This window comes from Leucoraja erinacea, chromosome 9, assembly GCF_028641065.1.
Source record: "Leucoraja erinacea ecotype New England chromosome 9, Leri_hhj_1, whole genome shotgun sequence".
Lineage (NCBI taxonomy): Eukaryota > Metazoa > Chordata > Chondrichthyes > Rajiformes > Rajidae > Leucoraja > Leucoraja erinaceus.
In genome coordinates, this window is record NC_073385.1 from 59,326,894 (window position 1) to 59,342,384 (window position 15,491).

A 15,491-nucleotide genomic window follows, 5' to 3' on the forward strand; every position below is an offset into this window, starting at 1 on the left:
TTTGGGAACGGCTTCAGTTCCATTGGAGGAGACGGGTGCATGGTGGAATATTGGGTTGGGGGATCACACCATTGGGGGAGCAGACCCAACGGGTCTGCACTTGGTCTAGTCTCCTCTAAAAGGTTCAACAACGCACCCCCTCTAATTCACCATTGCTTCCCTTTCATCGAGAGCAGATTTCAACATGCTGCTAGACATCTGTGGAAGCATTTAGCAGCTTTTCCTAATCCATATTACTCGGAGGGTTCCCGCTCAATGGCCGCTCACTGCCGACGTCGCTGAGATTTTAGCATAGATTTATTCTATTTGCCAAATTTTTTAAAGCTAAATACAACATAATCCTAATTACCACCAGCTAGTCAACGTGGATAGGTCACAGCTGCATTCATCCAAGAACTTACTCTTCTTCTTCATCAGAAGATGAAGACCTGGACGATCGATCACTCTTCACACTTGACTGCTCCTCCTCTTCCTCCTCTTCATCATCAGAATAAACTTCGCTGGCTTTTAGAGGCTGCTTTCTGGCCAATAGTTCCGCTGAAAGAAACAACATTCAATTCCCAAACTAGCTATTTGCACGTTGATATATATAGGAACAAATGGGGTACTCAGGTAAGGGTAGTACCTTTAGTTGAGAAGCTTACCATTCCTTTATCAGGACTGCTTGTCTACCATCGATCCCCACCTGATACTTAGCTCTCACCTGAGCTTCAAGATGCTGTTTGCATTACACAGCACCCACACCCAGGCAAAGGCTTAAACCAGCTGAGTGTAGTTGATGGGACTCAAACCATCAATGAAATAGGGACTTGCTCATCCAACATGTTAAGATTGTTCCGACAGATTATGCAGAGGAAATCACCAACCAGAAAGACGGCCCTGTAGTGCAGTGTGGAATGCAACGGTTGCATCCAGGCAGGGAAAAAGTACTGGCCACCCACTGCAGTCAAAGTTACCCATGGTAACACCTCATCATGCCAACAGCCAAGAAAGTGGGGCTGTTCCACCTTAATCTCTATCACCTAGGTTCTGTGTAACACCTCATGGATATCATCATACTCGATAGTCAACCGACAATAAATAGGTGCTTGGTAAGCTTAAGGGCTGTTTATGTGTTGTACATTCTCTTCAAATGTAATGTTTTTCCCCCTCGTGATCACATGTTCCTCAGTCACATAACAATTTCCTGCTCTCCTCTTAGGCTTATCACCACCACCTATACAACTAGCGACCATGCCACGCTGGCATGTTCTGTATCCATTCAAGTTATTTACTTTTCCTTGCACACAACCATGCCATTGATCACACTTGCAAGGATCTATATTTTCCAACGCTGTTTCTATTGGTCTTCTTTTCAGCCACACCAAAGATAGTTGGCTTTCTCTGCATTTCTGATCACTCTTAATATACATGCTGCCACAACATAGGTTCTCGCACCAATACACTTTGTGTGATTAAAAGATAATTGAAAAGTGGCAAACCTTGTATTCTTCATTTGAATCTTAAGCCAGTGACCATGCTATAGAAAAATACCACAAAGTCTCAGAGCATCATAATGCAATGTCCCTCACCCATAAGATGACGGCAGGCAGTGTAGTACCCAATACACCATGGTCTCATTCTTATTCATCTGGCACTTCATCCTCCAAGTTGCTCTCCTAGCCCCAACCACCTGTCAACACCAACATTTTCAGCGTTGCTTTCTATCAACTGCGACACAACAAAACCTCATACTCTCGATGATAAATATCAATCTGTTGCCCTCATCTTCCACTCTGCTTAGAAAAGTGAATAACTAAAGGGAGAGCGTGTAGAGAGTGGGGGAACGGATGAACTGACAGCCTGAAAATTAAGGGAAACTAGGCACATGAAAATGAGCAATTAGAATGGGCAGGATGGAAACACGAGAAGGACTTGCTTAATCAGAGATTATGAAGACCCAGGAGAAGGGTGAGGTGTTACATGTATATTATTCATCTGCATTTATTGTGGAGAATGGCATGGATGCGAGGGAACTCAGGGAAGATCATAGTGGTCCACATTAAAGAAAAGGTGGCACTGGATTTCTTAAAACACAATGATGGATAAATACCTGGACCTGATCAAGAGTATTCTAAGACATTGTGGGGAGCTAGAGCAGGAATTGTGGGGCCAGAGCAGAAATCTGCGCCATAAATAGGTGAGGTACTGGAAGACTAGAGCTTGGCTATTGATGTGCCTTTGCTCAAGAAACTACAGTCCCTTGAGATGTACATCAGTGATGGGCAAGATAATGGAGGGAGTTTTGAGAGATAGAAACTACACACATTTGGAAAGCAAGAATAATTAGGTATAGTCAACATGGTTTTGTGCATGAGAAGTCAAGCCTTAACAATTTGATTCTGTTTTTTGAGGAAGCGACCAAGAAGATGGTTGAAGGCAAGGCAGTACACATTGTTCACATGGACTTTAGCAACTGGATCCTCGACTTCCTCATCAAAAGAAATTGGTATAAATTGCCAAAAACACTGCCTGTTTGATAATTATTAGCATTTGGGTATCTCAAGACTGTGTGCTCAGCCCTCTGGTCCATCCACTCCATACCCCTGACTGTGCAGCCGAACACGTCATTAAATTGGAAAGTAGCTTAATTTTGTTTTAAATCAAAAATAATTATCAGGATATTACTGGCTGTGGAGGGTTGGAGCTATAAGGAGAGGCTGGATCTTTTATTCCTGGAGCATAGGAGGCCTGAGGGGTGATGGGTGACCTTGGAGGTATACAAAATCATGAGGGGGCATAGAAAAGGCGAATACCCAGTTGTTTCCCCAGGGTATGGGGACGCTAAAACTAGAAGGCATAGGTTTTAAGGAAAGAGATTCTAAAGGGACAATATCTTGTCAGGAGCAGGGTGTCTAGGTGCAATTCAAGTTCATAAGACAGAAAAGCATATCACCCACTGCTGAAAGGATTCTAGAGGCGACGTTTCACACAGAGGGTGGCAGTTGCATGGACTGAGTTGAAGAGGAAGTAGTAGAGGCATGTACAATATGACAATAACTTGGACAGGTATGTGGATAGGAAAGGCTTGGTGGCATGTGGGCCTGGCACAGGCAAGTGTAACTAGCTCAGTGTTGCACAGCACTATGACTAATTTGCAACAACACTTCCCAAGTCACTACAAAAAGATACAACTGTTTAACTTTCATGAAAGTTAAGGACATACAAATATCATCCTGGGAACAAAAACTGTCCACCCGCAACCTTTGTTTCTTACCCGTTTTGTTTTTCTTCTTTTCCCTTTCAGCCTTCAACTCCTCCATAGCCTGAGACTTCTTGTCCTGTTTCTCATCCCTTCTTGATCGCCGCTCTTTGTTGTGAGACATCACCTGCACAGTGACAAAACATATCAGCCTGGCCAGGGATTTGTACTCAATCCAGCAGTTATAACTTTAAAACCCAATTATATATCAACAGCAACCCCTAAAAAATAACAAATTGATTCCAAACAAAGAAAGGCCAGCATTCATTTGTTATTTTTAAGGGTTGCTTAGGATATTTTCAGAAAATGTTAATAATATTCAGCAGGCCACAGCATCTGCGATGAAAGAAAAATGTTTCAGGCTTGCGCTGCCTTGCATTATGCAAAGCTCATGAGGTGTGTGAGCCTCAAGCAAATGTATGAGCCAAGGCTTTAGTGTTCTGCTCCCTGAAGACCATCATTACTACCTCTACAGCAACATGAAATTCACCTGAAACCAACTCCCAGCCAGGCAGCAAAGCCATGGACATAACATGAGGTTAAGATTACATGGTTTGCAGCAGCTATTTAAACGTTTGAAGGAGTTCAACATGTCTATGGAGGCTCCTCCCATCGTCACCTGCTTTGCCCTTGAAGGTGCAGCTTCCTAACTCTTGTTGTACTCATCCAGGTGAGTGGAGAGCATTCCATTACTCTCCTAACTTACCCTGCAGATGATGGAAAGGCTTTGGGCATTCAGGAGGCACATTACCCACTGCTAGATTTCCTAGCTCCTGTCCTGCTCTTGTCGAGGCATTAGTGACTGAAAAATGGAAGAAAAATCGTCCCCATCCAGCTAAATCATTGATCAAGTGTGAGCCTCCAGGAAGTCAATGGTGGAGGACTCAGTGACAGTAATGCCATTGAACATTATTGTATATGGTTGGGCCAATGTCAGGAGTGGGGTGTTTAGGTACAATTCATGTTCATAAGACAGAGGAGCAGAATTAGGCCCTTCGGCCCATCAAGTCTATTCTGCCATTCAACCATGGCTGATCTATCTTTCCCTCTCAACCTTATTCTACTGCCTTCACCCCGTAAGCTTTGACACCCTTACTAATCAGGAAATTGTACAGGGTCTAAGTGGGAGTGTAGTTTGACTACTGGTACTACTGATGGTTCTGTACCCAAGAAACCTTGAATTAAAGAAAAATATAAAAGCAATGGTGTAAATGAGTGGAAAGGGCCAGAAATGTTTTGACTCACAATAAAAAAGTTATTTCACCTGCAGGATTTAAAAAAAAAGGTATTTTCAAATGCTTATTGTTTTTTAGTCATTGCAGGCTAAACATACCATAGGCTCTATGTTCCCGGTACCTCGGTACACGGGACAACAAACTAAACTCATGTCCATTGTTTAATCAACTATTGTTGCACAAATGTTGATAAAAGTGATTGCTTGTCCATTTTCAATGGCCACTGGAAGTTAAACTAGCAGCTGTGCTCTGAAGAGATAATGGTACCTGGTCACTAAGGGAAACAGTTTTCTTTGGTAAGACAGCTTTTGTTTTCAGCTCGATTCCCAAAGTAACTTTTCAGTGGTTCTCTAGTTCTTGACCGAAATCACTTTACCTGATCAGCCCCCACAATGAAAATAGCATTATCTAACATGTCACTTACATTATATCCAACATGTGATTGAAATACGTGTTATAGCAGGACAGTTTAGAACAGTTTACAGTAGTAGGGATTTCAACTTGTCAAATATTAACTAGGATTATTTTTGTGTGAATGGTGTAGAGGGATGACATTTTTATGTCAGTACATAGATCGAAGAAGGGGCAGGACTAGCTCCATGTAGGCAACTGGTCAATGGGAACATGTCAGTGAGATGTTCCCATTGGCAGGTAGTCCAGGACCAGGAGTCTCAGGACCAAAACCATTTAAGGCTCAGGTGAGAAAATTCTTCTGCGGAGCAGTGAACCTGCGGAATTTTCTACCACAAAATGAAGCTGAAGTCAAATCATTAAAGATATCCAAGAGAGAGCTGGACATTTTTCTAAGGCGAGATGAATCAATGGATGTATGGAGCAAACTGGAACAGGTTCCTGAGTTTAGATGGTCAGCCATGATCATATTGAATGGCTGGGCACCCAGGATCAATTAGCATAGTCATGCTCCTGATTTTCTATATTTTGTATTTGAACGTATCTCTAGATCATTAGATAGAGGACTGTAAACCCTCGTTAAAATGGGTAATAGAGGGAACGGTGTCCGTTATTGCAGATTGTCCGCTATAACCGATTAAGGGATTACCAAGCAATACAGTATCATTGTATAAGTAACAGAAACAAAGAACTTAATTTGTTGGCTAATACACAAAAAGACACAAAGTGCTGGAGTAACTCAGCAGGTCAGGCAGCATCTCTGGAAAACACGGATAGGTGACGTGTTGGGTCGAGAACCTTCTTCAGATTTTCGATCTGGAACTGGGCCTGGAATGAAGGCAAGTTGATGACCCTAATCTGTTGGCAGCTGGTGGAGGCAAGGATCAGCAGTCATTGGTTGCGTGCCGTGGGAGGTAAGGGTCGGCGATGGCAAGCACAGTCTAGAGGAAGCCAAGGGTGCTGTGTGGGCAGTGGTGGCAATAGGTCCAGCCTGGAAGTAGCTGGGGAGGTGGTGAGGGCCGGTGGGGTCGGCAGCCCAGCGATGAAGGTCGGTAGATCCATCCGCTATGACTGAAATCAGTTACAAAGAGATCCATAATAACGATGGTTTACTGCAATCTCTTTTCTATTTCAGTTCGGAGGAGACAGGGAAGAAAGTGCTCTTTCATGTAGCACAATTACACACTATTGAGAATTTTAACACTGCTCAGCTAAAGACCAGATTATTATAAAATAAATCTCGGTGTAAATGCCAAACTGACTCTGCAACAGCTGGTAGGAAGCACACCCTCAAAAGAGGAAAAACAGTATACCGGCAACTCCTGAACCTGTTGCATCTTCTTCTCACGTTCTTCCACCAGTTTCTTCTTCTTCTCTTTCTTTTCCTTTTTCTTTGCTGCCTTTAGCTTCTTTTCAATTTCAAATCTGCCAAAGATCAGAGAAATCCTTTGAGTAGCACCTGAAATTCAGCTCAATTTTCAAATTCACCCTGAGGCGAATCAAATAATTCTGCACTACACACTGCACAGAAAGATACTGATCTCAACGGCAGTCAACATGGCAATGCTCTCCCACACTTTCCCCTCTCCCTTGCAGTTTCATTCTGACATTGTTAATCTTTAGCCACATTTTACATTGTTATTTATAAGCTAACACACCTTGTCAAAGGTAGTTCACCATTGACCCTTGGGTCGCATCATTATGTATATAACTGAGTCAAGTTAACTTGGCAGGTTCCTACTTTGTAAAGTTTGTTGTAAACGCTGTACTGGTACCAACTCTAGACACCCCCCTCCACCATCCTGACAATGCACAACTGCCCCTGCCTCATCTAGACTGAAATATTCAGTGTGTTGTTACCTGTTGGGTTGTGTTTGTTACTGAACTTGTGTTGTTACCTGTTGACTTATTCTCCCGGTCTGTCTTCCCCCCCCGCCAATTTCTTCCACAAAACGGTGTCACTTAAAATACTGCTTGCATACCAGAACCAACATTATGCTTTTCACAACATCATCATTGCAAGTTTACATAGCAGAGCTGAACCTGCCATGCTTTGAATTTGAACATATAATACAGTTGATTGGATAAACCAAACCGGCAAGAGTATAGAGGAATTTGTGCAGTGCTATAGATGACTTTTTAGAACTGTACATTGCAGTTGTTAAATTTACAGCTTTTACAACAATCTACTCAGAGATCTATTTGAGATTTGGTCTCTACATAATGTGGTAACATTTATAAGGGATCTTGTTAAAGATCCCCATAGGAGTTAGTGACAATATGATGGAATACTAAAAGTAGCTTGAGGATGAACACAATAGGTCCATAATCAGTGTCTTCAATTTAAATAAGGGCAACTCTAATTGTACATGGGATGATTGTACAATATAAATAAGCTCGGTCATAAAGACAGTGGAAGATATTCAAACCACAGGTCTGTATTGCTGAGCAAAAGATTATCCCAACTATGAGACTCCATGAGAAAGAAACACAATTTGCAGTCGACAAAAGGAAATCAAAGATAACATTAAATCAAAAAGCAGAGCATACAAAGTGGGCTAGTGGCCAATTTGCTGAGGCTGCACTTGGGAGTATTGTGTTCAATTTTGGTCACCCTGCTATGTAAAAAATGACATTAAACTGGAAAGAGTGCGGAGAAGATTTATGATGTTAAGCTAAGGAGAGCTGTTAGGCACGACTTTCTTCCTTGGGGCAAAGGAGGCTAAGGGCTGATCGTATAGAGGTGTGTAGAATATTGGGAGGAATAGATAGGGTGAATTAATTAGTCTTATTCAAGTTTGTCAATGATATTATAATGGAATAGATTGAGTGAATCAACAAAATACTGGGAAATAGAGATTAATGTGGAGAGGTGTCATGCAATTTGACAAGAGAAATGAAACAACAAATTATCTAAATGAAGGGAAACTGCAAATGAATGAAGGATAGAGAGATCTAGTTGTTCTGGTGCATGAATCACTAAAAGTACCTAACCTCCTCCAAGTCTACTACTCTCAGACAATCCCTGCACCTTAAATTCCCTGCACACTAATGTTGGTTATACATTCACCCACATGACACCCAGCTCTAGAATTTATGTTCTAAATATCTGCCTTTCTTACTCTGTAGCATTTTAAAACCTACTTCTTGCTGAGATTTGGGTCAACTGCCCTGCTTCTGAAAATAACAAATTTTGATTGACAAAACTCCTGTGAAGCATTTGGATAGAGTCAAAGAGTGAAATAGCACCGAAACAGGCCTATGGCTCACCGGACCCGCATCGACCACCACCCAGCCATTTACACAAATTCTTGCCTAACCCATTATATTTTCTTCACACTCCCCCAGATTCTCTCACTCAGCTAGACACTTGGGATAATTTACTAGAGGTTCAGACACTGGTCGCTGGAGATGTACAGCAGTTTAACTAGCGAGCCATTGTACCACTCCAAATTACAACTGACGACACACGAAAGAAAGCAGTTATTTTGAACATTTTGACATACATCTTCAATCTGTAATTCTGTAATTCTTCAAATGTTACTTCCTTGGCTCGGGGGCATTTAAAAAAACTTGAGTGTCTAACTGCTACCTGTGGAAGGTAGTGACTCGACCATGGATTAAAGCTGCCTCTAATATGCTTCAGCCAATATATCCTCAGTTCAGCATCTTACCTCCTCCTCAGTACCTCTCTCTTCTCTATCCGGTTGTAGAGTTCTTGCTCCCGTTCCTTCTCTGTCATTTGCTCCAACCTTGCTCTGTCCTCCTCATCGCCCATTAGGTCATCATCATAGCCATCATGGAACTCCTCCTCTTCCGATGAGGATGAAGACTCGGAACTTGAAGATGAGCTACTCCTTTCAGAGTCTGAAACTTCACCTGAAAATGTAAACATGTTAGTTATTCACAAAGTATATTAGCCATACAAGGGCAACAAGGGTGTGCTGGCTGGTATTTTTTAAAATCATTCCATTAATGAATAAAAACACAATTTTTATCTCCTGGCGTTAAAAGGCCCAAAGAGATTTGTTCAGGTGCTTCAGAGCATGGATTGGGGTGCAGAAAAGATGATTTCAATATCATAAAATAGGACTTGGCAAAAGTAGACTTAGAGCAACTAATGGCACAGAGATATTACCAGTGGATTAAAAATATAGATACCCAGGGCAAAGTCCTGCATACGATTACATATACAAAATATTGTAAATACCACTATAGTAGATGGAGATAAATTTGAACTACGGAATTAAAAAATCTAATTACGACCATGAAAATAATACAGTGCCCTCAATAGTTCTACAGGATAGTTTTTTGCAGCAATACATAGAGGTACCTACTAGAGGAGGGGCAGTGCTGGACCTCCTGTTAGGAAATGAGACGGGACAGGTAGCGGAGGTATGCGTTGGGGAGCACTTCGGGTCCAGTGATCACAATACCATTAGTTTCAATATAATTATGGAGAGGGTCAGAACTGGACCTAGGGTTGAGATTTTTGATTGGAGAAAGGCTAACTTTGATGAGATGCGAAATGATTTAAAAGGAGTGAACTAGGACATTTTGTTTTATGGGAAGGATGTAGAAGAGAAATGGAGGACATTTAAAAGGGAAATTTTAAGTGTACAGAATCTTTATTGGAACTACATGCAACTCCAGAACAACCACAACCTGCTGACTCTTAACCGGCCCCTGAAATGCCCCAGCAAGCCTTTCAGTTGTAATAAACCATTAGAAAGCCACAAAGAAATCCTACCTTAAGGTGGCACCTGCCTGTGGTGACATTTTGCCAGCAGCGCAACAGAACAGAATAAAATACAGTTTTTCACAGCTTGCCTGGATCAAAGAAACGGCGGAAATCAGCGCTGTAACGGACAAGCTGCTAGTGCATCTAATGGCGATCGCGATCTCCTGCAGGTGCGGGAGGTGCCAGCTGTAAGAGCTCCCTCGATCACTGGAGAATACCCAACCCGGCTGAGGATCACAGGTACTGTATCTGGAAACACAGGGGAGACCTCCGGAGCCGACGGGCAGGATCTTCCAGTAGCAACGGAGCTGGAGCTGCCGACTGTGAAGGAACTCCCGATCGCAACGGAGCTGGAGCTGCCGACTGTGAGGGAATCCCCGTCCCAGCGCAGGCTCGCAGAAACAGCAGGTACAGTAAATACAGTACCTGGAAACACCGAGGAGACTTCCATGGTGTCCGGAAGCGTGGCCGTCGGGCAGGACTACACGCCAAGACTGAAGCGCAGTGAACTACGACACACTCTCCTTACCATCCTAGTAACCAATGCACAATCCCTTAAAAATAAAGTGGAAGACTTAAAGCCAAGGCTGCTTTACCAAAGGGAGCTGAGGGAATGCTCTGTGTTCTGTTTCACAGAGACATGGCTCTCCCTCAGCTCCCCAGACTCGGCAGTCCAGCCTGAAGGTTTCTCCATCCATCGCATGGACCGTTCACTGGTAACTGGGAAAGGGAGAGGAGGTGGCGTCTGCCTCATGGTCAACTATGTGTGGTGCTCAGACGTGGCAGTCCTATCTAACTCCTGCTCTCCGCACCTCGAACATCTGACGGTGAAGTGCCGCCCCTTCTACCTACCGAGGGAATTCACCTCCATCATCCTGACCGCAGTCTACATCCCACCCCAGGCAGAAGTCCTTTGGCACTGGAGGAGCTGCACGCCATGGTGAACAAGCACCAGACGTCTTACCCCGAGGAGTTTACCACCATTGCTGGGGACGTTAAAAAGCCAACCTGAAGAAATCGCTCCCTAACTTCCACCAACATGTCTCCTGCAGCACCAGAGGATCAAACACCCTTGACCACTGCTACACGACCATCAAAGATGCCTATCGCTCTATCCCTCGTCCTCACTTCGGAAAATCCGACCATTCAGCGGTGCTGCTTCTTCCTGCCTACAGGCAGCAATTGAAGAAAGCACCCCCAGAGGTGAGGACTGTACAGAGCTGGTCGGGGGAGGCAGAGAAACAACTCCAGGACTGCTTGGAGTCGGTAGACTGGGCAATGTTCAAGGACTCGGCAACAGACCTGGATGAATACGCCACAGTGGTTACAGACTTCATAAGGAAATGTGTGGAGGACTGCATCCCAACAAAAACCTTCCGAGTGTATCCTAACCAGAAGCCTTGGATGAACCATGAGATCTGCATGCTTCTGAAGACCAGATCCCGGGCATTCAGGTCTGGCAGTACAGTCAAGTCCAGATACGACCTAGGTAAGGCCATCAAAAAGACCAAAAGGGACTTCCGCTTCAAGCTGGAGGATGAGACGAATGTTCGGCAACTGTGGCAGGACTTGAATGCCATTACCTCCTACAAGGCGAAATAAGGAGGCAGCTCAAACGACAGCGATGCATCACTCCCTGACGATGTCTTTGCGTTCTATGCACGGTTCAATAGGGAGAACACTGATGTGCCTTCCCGAGCCCCTTTCGCCCTGACGGTGTTAGTCACAGAGGCCAACGTCTGATGACCCTTCAGGGGGGTGAACCATCGGAAAGCGCCTGGACCTGATGGTATACCCGGTCGAGTTTTCAAGACCTGCGCAGATCAACTGCGCAGAGCTTTTGTGGATATTTTCAACCTCTCACTTCAGAGGTCTGAAGTTCCCACCTGCTTTAAGAGGGCATCAATAATACCGGTGCCAAAGAAGAATAAGGTGACGTGCCTCAATGACTATCGACCAGCGGCACTAACGTCTGTGGCGAGGAAGTGCTTTGAGAGGTTGGTTATGGTGCACATCAACTCCTACGTCGACAAGAACATTGACCCACTACAGTTCGCATACCACCACAACAGGTCAACGGAGGATGCAATTTCATTGGCTCTCCACTCTGCATTGGACCACTTGGACAATTAAAACACTTACGTCAGGCTGTTGTTTATAGACTACAGCTCGGCGTTCAATACCATCATCCCTTCCAAGCTGGTTACCAAGCTCACGGAACTGGATCTCTGCGCATCACACTTCATCCTCAGTAATAAATAGTATTGGAGCACCTCAAGGATGCGTGCTCAGCCTCCCTGCTTCACTCAATCTATACCCATGACTGCATAACCATACATTGTGCGAACTCCATCATCAAGTTCGCCGATGACACAACTGTTGTTGGACGAATCACAGATGGGGACCAGTCAGAGTATAGAAGTGAGATTGACCGACTGACCAAATGGTGCCAGAACAACAACCTGCCTCTCAACATCAGTAAGACCAAGGAACTGATTGTGGACTTTGGCAGGGGAAGGATGAGGACTCACAATCCTGTTCACATCAATGGGACGATAGTGGAGTGGCTCAAAAACTTCAAATTCTTGGGCGTGCATATTTCCGAAGATCTTTCCTGGACCCAGCACACTTAAAAAGAAGGCACATCAGCAACTCTACTTCCTGAGAATATTACGGAAATTTGGCATGTCGAAGAGGATTCTTCTAAACTTCCACAGGTGCACGGTAGAGAGCATTCTGACTAGTTGCATCGTGGCCTGGTTTGGCAACTTGAACTTCCTAGAGTGGAAAAGACTACAAAAAGTTGTGACCACTGCCCAGTCCATCACCGGCTTTGACCTCCCCATCGTCGAAGGGATCTAATGTAGTGTCTGCCTCAAAATCGGCAGTCAAAATCATCAAATACCCACACCATCCTGGTCACACCATCATTTCATCAATTGCCATCAGGAAGAAGGTCCAGGAACCTGAAAACTGTAACATCCAGGTTCAGGAACAGCTTCTTCCCTACATTCATCAGGCTATTAAACACACCAACAAACAAGCTCCGAACTGCAAAAGAACTGCACTATATTTGTTATTTATTGAACTTTTTTTTTCTCTTCCCCCGTTATGTACTATGTTTACATATTCACATATTCTGTTATGCTGCAGCAAGTAAGGTTTTCATTGTCCCATCCGGGACATATCACAGTAAAATACTCTTGATTCTTGAAGAAACAAAAAATGAATGGATCGCCTGGAATCAACCAAGCATCAGAAACAACACATACAAAAACTACGCTATTGCTATGAACAGACCTAGCAACTCAGGACTGAGCATTCATTAGGGGCCACAGGCCATTAGTGCTCAAGCACAATCTGTAACCTCGTGGCCTATCTCCCATCTCTACCATCCCCATTAAAACAGGAGAACAATCCTAGTGTAATGAACATAGCATGCAAGCACCAGGCATACCCCAGAATGAGGGATCAATCTGGTGAAGGACAGGATGACGTGCATGTTAACAACATAACCAGCTTGCAAGAGAAAGACCTAGACAATCCTTTCACCAACAGATCCGATCCAAGCTCTGCAGTCCTGCCATATTCAGTCGTAAAATTGAAGCATTAGCAAATATTTTCAGACAGAATTGCCACATGGATGATCCATCCTGGCTTCCTAAGTGGTCCCCAGCACAATAGAAGACATGGAATACAGAAAAGGCTGCTGGCCCTGACAAAATTCTGGGAATCGTACTGAAGACTTGTGCTCCAGAACCTGCCTCACCCGTCATCAAATGCTCCACTACAACTATAACACCGACATTTACCAGAAAATGTGAAACATTGCCCAGATATCTCCTGTCCACAAGCAGGACAAATCCAACCATACCAACTACTGCCTCAATAGTCTGCTCTCAATCATCATCCAAGTGATGGAAGGGACCATTGACAAAGCTTTCAAGCAGCACTTGCTTAGCAATAGGTTTTAGATAGGCACATGGATACGGAGGGAATGGAGGGATATGAAACATAGAAAATAGGTGAAGGAGTAGGCCATTCAGCCCTTCGAGCCTGCACCGTCATTCAATATGATCATGGCTGATCATCCAACTCAGTATCCTGTACCTGCCTTCTCTCCATACCCCCTGATCCCTTTAGCCACAAGGGCCACATCGAACTCTCTCTTAAATATAGCCAATGAACCGGCCTCAACTACATTCTGTGGCAGAGAATTCCAGAGATTCACCACTCTCTGTGTGAAAAATGTTTTTCTCATCTCGGTCCTAAAAGATTTCCCCCTTATACTTAAACTGTGACCCCTTGTTCTGGACTTCCCCAACATCGGGAACAATCTTCCTGTATCTAGCTTGTCCAACCCCCAAACATGACAAAAAGACCGAACTCCAGAGGTAAAGTGAGAGTTACTTCCCTCGATATAAAGACAGCATTCGATCGAATATGACACCAAGGTGCCCTGGCTAAACAGGTCAATCAGTCAAAAACTGGTAAAAAGACCTCTTCTGCTTGGAATCAAAACCAGCACATGAAAGATGATTGCAATGGTTCTAGGTAATTGAATGGGATTATTACCACTGAATCCCTATGAGTAATATTCTTGTGGTAACTATCAAGAAACTGAACACCAGAGCAGATCAGAGGCTACGCATCCAGCAGGGAGTAACTCACCACCTGCCCGAATGAGTACAGCTTCAATGCTAAAGAAGCTCAACACCATACAGAATAGTGTAGCTCATTTGATAGGCACCGTATCCACAACTATTCACTCACTCCAACACCGACAGTTGTAGCAGTATGTACCATCCCAGAGGATCCTTGGACACCAGCATCAAAACCTAGCACCTCTGCCAGCCAGAAGGACAAAGGCAGCAAAAGAATAGGAACACTATCACTGGAAGTCACACGCTATCCTGACCTGGAAATATATTGTCAATCCTTCACTATCATTATGGCAAAATCTTGGAATTCCCTCCCGGCAGCATTGTGTCTACCTATAACTCAGAACTGCAGTGGTTCAACAAAGTCCTCCCTGCTCAAGGGCAATCAGGGACAGGCACTTGAATGCTGGTTCATTCTAAACTCTACTATATCCCTTAGTAAATAAGGAAAAATGTTCACTCTGGACAAATGGAAGTCATTGAAAAGTGAAAGAATGGCAGGTTAGGTTAGGGCAAATATATTCTCATACGAGTGAAAAGTATGGACACCAACTGCAAGAAACCCCGAATGTCAGGGGCTGGATAAAGAGAAAAGCCACTTGGCAGGTTCAGAGAAACGCAGCACTTTAGGAATCTATAAAATGAAGAGGGGTACTAAATGAGAAAGCATTAAATATCACTAAAGAAAATCCCAAAATACTTTAGTATATTATTAAAGTAATTGGAATAAAAAGGACGTCGGCCCTGTTAATACCAGAAAGACAGTATATGTTCTGAGATCATGGAGCTCACCACATCCATGAAGATCATCATGCAAATCTTTTTCCCACAAGGACTGTATGCCACTATGCCTTCCCCATCCAAGTACCTATCCAAACACCTGTAACTATATCTGCCTCCATTATGGCATATGATCACCTCAATATACCCGCTCCTCTCTTTTTCACATCTCGAGACGCTTGGATCCTTGCAACTTGTGTCCTTTCCCAGGTCATTTATGGAAATCATAAATAATTGAGGACTTACAACTGAAACCGGGGGCGCTAAGCCCCATTTATACCAAATATAGACACAAAATGCTGGAGTAACTCAGCAGGATAGGCAGCATCTCTGGAGAGAAGGAAAGGGTGACTTTTTGAGTCGAGATCCTTTTTCAGACTGATGTCAGGGGAGTGGACGGCACAGATATAAAATGTCGGAGA

At 43.8% G+C, this 15,491-nt stretch overlaps 1 protein-coding gene across 2 annotated transcripts in view; it reads right to left on the reverse strand.

Moving 5' to 3' along the window:
- rtf1 (RTF1 homolog, Paf1/RNA polymerase II complex component) overlaps positions 1–15,491 on the reverse strand; it is a 66,093-nt gene that overhangs the window by 19,142 nt on the left and 31,460 nt on the right. For both annotated transcript variants that reach the window (XM_055640921.1, XM_055640920.1), the window contains exons 4-7: positions 8,562–8,766; positions 6,201–6,312; positions 3,257–3,368; positions 402–537 (exon numbers count right to left, since the gene is read on the reverse strand). In XM_055640921.1, coding sequence (XP_055496896.1) covers positions 402–537; positions 3,257–3,368; positions 6,201–6,312; positions 8,562–8,766 — 565 coding nt within the window. The remainder of the gene's footprint in view (positions 1–401; positions 538–3,256; positions 3,369–6,200; positions 6,313–8,561; positions 8,767–15,491) is intronic.